The sequence below is a fragment of the Tasmannia lanceolata genome, unplaced genomic scaffold (assembly GCF_043159265.1).
Source record: "Tasmannia lanceolata isolate RefF3 unplaced genomic scaffold, GAP_Taslan_0.1 ptg000037l, whole genome shotgun sequence".
Lineage (NCBI taxonomy): Eukaryota > Viridiplantae > Streptophyta > Magnoliopsida > Canellales > Winteraceae > Tasmannia > Tasmannia lanceolata.
The window spans coordinates 50,270,371-50,276,966 of NW_027518714.1; the positions used below are offsets into that span (position 1 = coordinate 50,270,371).

General features: G+C 35.9%; 1 protein-coding gene across 1 annotated transcript; it reads right to left on the bottom strand.

The window, feature by feature from the left end:
• Positions 1 to 4,321: 4,321 nt before the first annotated feature.
• On the bottom strand, positions 4,322 to 6,343 carry LOC143861537 (uncharacterized). The gene is made up of 4 exons (XM_077372450.1): positions 5,764 to 6,343; positions 5,595 to 5,678; positions 5,302 to 5,441; positions 4,322 to 4,633 (listed from the first exon to the last, which is right to left on the bottom strand). The coding sequence occupies exons 1-4, from the start codon at positions 6,341 to 6,343 to the stop codon at positions 4,322 to 4,324; spliced, it is 1,116 nt and encodes a 371-aa protein (XP_077228565.1).
• Between the last annotated feature and the right edge of the window lie 253 nt (positions 6,344 to 6,596).

Below are 6,596 nucleotides of genomic sequence, written 5' to 3' on the forward strand. Positions count from 1 at the left end.
CCACTTATATCCTCTATCATGTTTGAAAATAGGCAAAATCCAGCAACGGTAAAAATATCATGTCCCTCGAAAAATCCCTTCTTAGCATTAGAGAGTAGCAACTCTCTAATTATCTTCAAACGAATACTAATTCAAACGAATGAATTGGTATCTAGTAGGGTCCACTAGCCCGACTTGATTTTATTCTTTATTATTCTGGAAGTTGTGAGTCGGTTCTCAAGAGTTAGGATGCAAGTAGGTCTTTAGTTTCTATTAGGGCTGCAACTCGGGTCGGGCGGGTCGGGTTTTGGAGAACCCAACCCTACCCGAGAAATATCTCGGGTCGGGTTTTTTTTCGGAAAACGCACGATTCCTAAACCCGGCCCTACCCATGATAAATCTCAAGTCGGTTCGGGTCGGGCCGGGTTTTTTCACGTTGACGCAAATTTTTAAGGAAAATTCTTGTTTGGCAAGGCAACTCAACTCATAGAAGCAGAAATTACACTCACATTACACTTGAATCAAACAATGATGTAATTACACTCACATCACACTTGAATCAAACAATGCTGTAATCAAACAATGTTGTAATTACAATCAAACAATGCTGAATCAAACACTTGAATCAACTTAACTCATAGAAGCAGAAATTACACTCACATACAGTAACAGTGGGTGCGTGGGCTTTCACTTTTAATTTTGGGATAATTACATTTACACCCCCTCTAGTTTCTGACACATCCACTTCCACCCCTATAGTTTAAAACGTGACAAATACACCCCTGTAGTTTCAATTTGTTTAAGGTTTGCCCCCTCAATTGAAGGTTCGTCCATAGATTGAAGGGTTAGGATGATCCGATGGAGCTGATTTTTTGGGCACACCATATCTATGTCAGGACCCATCAAATGAACGCTTTGGATCATCCAAATAATGTGGGCCCCTACCCGAATCCAAACACTACCAAAAAATCATCCAAATAATGTGGGCCCACATTGTTTGGATGATCCAAAGCGTTCATTTGATGGGTCCTGACATAGTTAGGGTGTGCCCAAAAAATCAGCTCCATCGGATCATCCTAACCCTTCAATCTATGGACGAACCTTCAGCTGAGGGGGCCTACCTTAAACAAATTGAAACTACAAGGGTGTATTTGTCACGTTTTAAACTATAGGAGTGGAAGTGGATGTGTCAGAAACTAGAGGGGTGTAAATGTAATTATCCCTTTAACTTTTAACTAACAATAGAAAAAAATGTACATACTATAACTTATATAACTCGGGTCGGGTCGGGTCGGGCCCCTTCAAACCCAGCTCGACCCGAGATTCATGCGGGCTTTTGAATGCTGAACCCGGCTCGACCCGAAACCCATGAAACCTGAACCCGACCCAGGCTATTTTCGGGTCGGGTCGATGCGGGTCGGGTTTTACCCGGCTCGAGTTGCAGCCCTAGTTTCTATTATCTTCATCTCTTGTTATTATCACTTAGAAAGTCGGTAGATATTTTACAGGGTGAGAGTTTTGTCTACTCAAGAGTCAATGTTTAAATAGGATTAAAATAGAGTCCAGATGTGTGGTGACACTTGGTCAAATGTGTGGTGACACTTGGTCAAAGAAAACTATAAATATTTGGATCTACTGTTGACGTGTGTGTGTGCAAAAAATAAAAATTCAAAAAATAAAATTTCCAAAACAACAGCAACATTTTTAGGGTTGTCAACGGATCCACTTCGAGTCGGATCTACCTGTGTCACAGTCACGATCCATTCAAATTCCTTATCGATCGGGTCAAAGTCGGATTGTTCTTCGGATCCTACTTTCCACGTCATGATCACGATCTATTTTAATTCGGACTGTCCATCGGAGTGTCCTATTATGTCCACTTAAGCTGTAAACAATTATTTAAAAAAGAAAAGAAAAAAGAGTTAATTAGAATGTCAGTCCACTATTAGTGTGTCTCTATGCATTTTCTTCAACTAAATAAAAATTTATCTATGTTTTATATATAATAATAATAATAATAATAATAATAATAATAATAATAATAATAATGCGTGTAAACAATAAAACTAATCAAAATTACATACACAAATATAATGTATAACTATTATCAAAGAATATGATGCATAAAGAACAAAACCCCTCTCTTAATTCCTTCGTGAAAGTATGAAATGAAACGACTAAAATGAGTGAAATCGCATTCCCATCTGATTCATTAAGTGATAAGACAGGCTTTGACCAAAATACCCTTCATAGAATGGTTAGTATTAACAAAATTTAGAGGGTCTTTTGGCAAACCATTTCAGATCGTGACTATCCAATGGGAATCTGTGGCGTGCCCATACCCAATTCGAAATTTTTTGGACCGCAGATTTGATGATCCGAAATATGCCCATAGATCCTATTCATATGGTTAGATCCCGTTCATTAACGTTCGGATTCAGACGATCCATCGGACCATCTGGATCCATTGGCATCCCTAAACATTTCTTCTTGAATAAAAAGGCTTGTTATATTACTCTTATTCGTATATTCTATGTGTGTTTGTTTTTTGTGCTCTTAAAAAATTCTACAGAGTGGTATCAGAGCAGAAGGTCATGGGCATTCTATAGAGCAGAAAAGCCAGCGACGAATTCAGAAAATACCGGCAAGGGTTCGGTAAGTTTGCAACATGGCAGGTAATACTAATTCCTCAAAATTTCAGCAAAGTGTTCCTTTATTTAAAGGAAATAATTTTTAATTTTGGTCAAGTAAGATGAAGACGTTATTTATGTTTTACGAATTATGGGAATTGGTAGAGAATGGGGATGAAAATTTTGCAGAAATGGAAAGATTGACCACGGCACAAAAAATGAATTGAAGGAGAGTAAAAAGAAAGATGCAAGGGCTCTTTTTCTCAGCCAACAAGCCATGGATGAACCAATATTTTCAAGGATCATGGCTGCAACTACATCAAAAGAAGCATGAGATTTGCTTCAAGAAGAATACCAAGGTACTACGAAGGTAATTTCTGTTAAGTTACAAACCCTTCGTCGTGAGTTTGAGAATTTGATTATGAAAAATTCTGAATCAATTCAATTTTTTTTTTCTAGAGTGAGTTCTATTGTAAATCAAATTAGAACTTATTGGGAAAAATTAGATGATCAAAAAATAATTGAAAAAGTGTTAAGGAGTCTTCCAAATAAATTTAATCTTGTAGTTGCCGCCATAGAAGAGTATAAAGATTTAACTAAATATTCTATGAATGAAATAATGGGTTCTTTGCAAGCACACGAGTAGAGATTGAATAGGACTGTAGAAAATCCACCAGAACAAGCGTTTCCATCAAAAGTGGATTCAAAGAAAAGATTTGATGATCAAATAAAGGTTTCTGAGGAGGAAGAAGCCGTTGACGTGATAGATTCCGCGGCAGAAGAAGAGGTAGAGGCCAATTCAGTGGTTATCAAAGAAATTAAAGTGGAGGAAACCATGAATCTACTTCATTATTTTATTCTTTTTACAAGAAATCAAACCATACTGATAAAGATTGTTGGTATAAGGATAGTGGAAATCAAAATAGAAATTTACCACAATGTTTTAATTGCAAAAAGTATGGTTATATTGAGAAAAATTGTCATCAAAAGGCTAGGAAACAAGCAAACTATCATGAAGAGAAAAGTGATGAAAAAGTAGAAAAAGAAGATAACGTATTTTTATCATGCCTTACTGCCAATGTTGAATTGAATAATAAAATATGGTATTTAGATAATGGTTGTAGTAACCACATGACTGGGAACAAGGATTATTTTCTTGAAATAGATGAAACTGTCAAACAACGAGTAAGAATGGGTGATAACAATTATGTTAATGCCCATGGTATTGGTCCTATCGTGGTTTTTACACTGGTTGGTAAGAAACAAATTCATGATATTATGTATGTTTCTGGGTTGGCTCAAAATTTGCTAAGGGCCAATTGATAAAAAAGGGGTACCGTGCTATCTTTGATGAAGGAGAATGTAAACTCTATGATAAGAAGAGTACGAAGCTAGTGTTTTCTATTAGGATGACAAAAAATAAGATGTTTCAACTAGTATTTTCAAAACTAAAATTCAATGCTTTTACTGCATGTGATGATGACTCTATGTTATGGCATAGAAGATATGGGCACCTGAATTTTGGTGGATTGTCTTTATTGCAAAAATTGAATATGACTGTTGGTTTTTCTTATTTAAAATATGATGAAAAAGTGTGTGAAGCTTACGTTTTGGGAAAACATCACCGTGAACAATTTCCAAGTGGTAAGTCTTGGAGGGCATATAAGCCTTTGATGCTTGTACATGCCTATATTTGTGGCCCTATGCAAACCTTATCTTTTTTCAGATGGAACAAAAGCATAGGCTATAGAACCAAAATTTTTAAAGTTACTCACATTAGGTTTTCTTCCACTCCAACCCTCATATGGAGTTTTTCCTTGAACCACTTTTGTAGGAGCACGATTGCATAAGTATACCGCCGTGGCCACTGCTTCAGCCCAATAATCATTAGGCAACCCTTTGTCTTTTAGCATGCTCCTTGCCGCCTCAACAAATGTTCTATTTTTCCACTCTACGACTCCATTCTGTTGCGGGGTATAGCTTGCTGTCAACTGTCTTTTGATTCCACTTTCATGGTAGAAATTCTAAAATTCTTTGGAAATAAATTCACCACCACGGTTAGTACGAAAAGTAATAATAGAGTGGCCACTTTGGTTTTCGACAAGTGCCTTGAACTGTTTGAAGATAGAGAAAGCATCGTCTTTTTGTTTCAGAAAATATACACATGTCATCCTTGAGTAATCATCAACAAATAGAATGAAATATTTATTTCCACTCAAAGATAAAGTTTGCATAGGGCCACAAATATCGGCATGTACAAGCATCAAAGGCTTATATGCCCTCCAAGGCTTACCACTTGGAAATTGCTTATAGTGGTGTTTTCCCAAAACGCAAGCCTCACACACCTTTCCACCATATTTCAAAGAAGAGAAACCAACAATCATATTCAAATTTTGCAGTAAAGACAATCCACCAAAATTCAAATGTCCATATCTCTTATGCCATTACATAGAGTCATCATCACATGCACTAAAAGCATTGAATACTAGTTTTGAAAACACTAGTGGAAACATCTTATTTTCTGTCATCATAATAGACAAAACTAGTTTCATACTTTTCTTATCATAAAGTTGACATTCTCCTTAAAAAAAGAAAGCACGATACTCATTTTTTATCAATTGACCCAAACTTAGCAAGTTTTGAGCAAACCCAGGAACATACATAACATCTTGAAAATTTGTTTCTTGCTAACCAGTGTAGAAACTACGATGGGATTAATTCCATGGGCATTAACATGATTGTTATCACTCATTCTTACTCGTGGTTTGATAGTTTCATCTATTTCGAGAAAATAATCTTTGTTCCTAATCATGTGGTTACTACAACCACTATCTAAATACCATATTTTACATTCAATTTAACATTGGCAGTTAGACATGACAAAAAAACGTTATTTATTTTTCAACTTTTTCATCACTTTTCTTTTCATGATAGTTTGCTTGTTCTCTAGCATTTTGATGACAAATTTTTTCAATATAACCATACCTTTTGCAATAAAAATATTGTGGTAAATTTCTATTCTGATTTCCACTATCCTTATACCAGCAATCTTTATCAGCATGATTTGATCTTTTGCAAATGGAACAAAATAATGAAATAGATTTATGGTTACCTCCACCTTGATTTCTTTGATAACCACTGAATTGGCTTCTACCTCTTCCTCTGCTACGGAATCTACCACATCCACGGCCTCTTCCTCCTTGAAAACCTTTATCTGAATCATCAAATCTTTTCTTTGAAGCCACGTTTGATTGAAACGCTTGTTCTAGTGGATTTTCTGTAGTCTTATTCAATCTCTGCTCATGTGCTTGCAAAGAAACCATTAATTCATTCATAGAATATGTAGATAAATCTTTAGACTCTTCTATGGCAGCAACTACATGATCAAATTTATTTGGAAGACTCCTTAACACTTTTTCAACAAATTTTTGATCATCTAATTTCCCCCCGTAAGTTCTTATTTGGTTTACAATAGAAGTAACTCTAGAGAAAAACACTTGAATTGATTCAGAATTTTTCATAATCAAATTCTCAAAATCACGACGAAGGGTTTGTAACTTAACAGAAATTACCTTCGAAGTACCTTGATATTCCTCTTGAAGTAAATCCCATGCTTCTTTTGATGTAGTTGCAGCCATGATCCTTGGAAATATTGGTTCATCCATGGCTTGTTGGATGATGAAAAGCGCTCTTGCATCTTTCTTTTTACTCTCCCACACGTTCCTATCGTTCATGGTTCTAATTAAACTATACCACACCCTTAACTGGATAGACTCGGTTACCTATTAAATAGCTATAGCATAACACTACACAAAACCAATTCAAGATGGAAAGTCAATTCCTACTCAAACCCAAAGAACACTACACCGACTTGGCTTAAACGTGAAAAGTTAAAACCGACTTGCTTAGGCTTGAGTGGGCCCACATGCATGCAAATTCACCATTTTGAATTACGTTCCAACATTTTCAAACCTGATAGGAGGATAC

What these genes read in the sequence shown, in the direction of transcription:
- LOC143861537 (XM_077372450.1), bottom strand. Translation starts at nt 6,343, where the DNA reads ATGAACGATAGGAACGTGTGGGAGAGTAAAAAGAAAGATGCAAGAGCG. An exon ending in ATTCCGTAGCAGAGGAAGAG is followed by an intron (nt 5,679 to 5,763) that starts GTAGAAGCCAAT and finishes CATTTGCAAAAG; the next exon opens with ATCAAATCATGCTGATAAAG. An exon ending in CCATCGTAGTTTCTACACTG is followed by an intron (nt 4,634 to 5,301) that starts GTTAGCAAGAAA and finishes AAAGAATTTTAG; the next exon opens with AATTTCTACCATGAAAGTGG.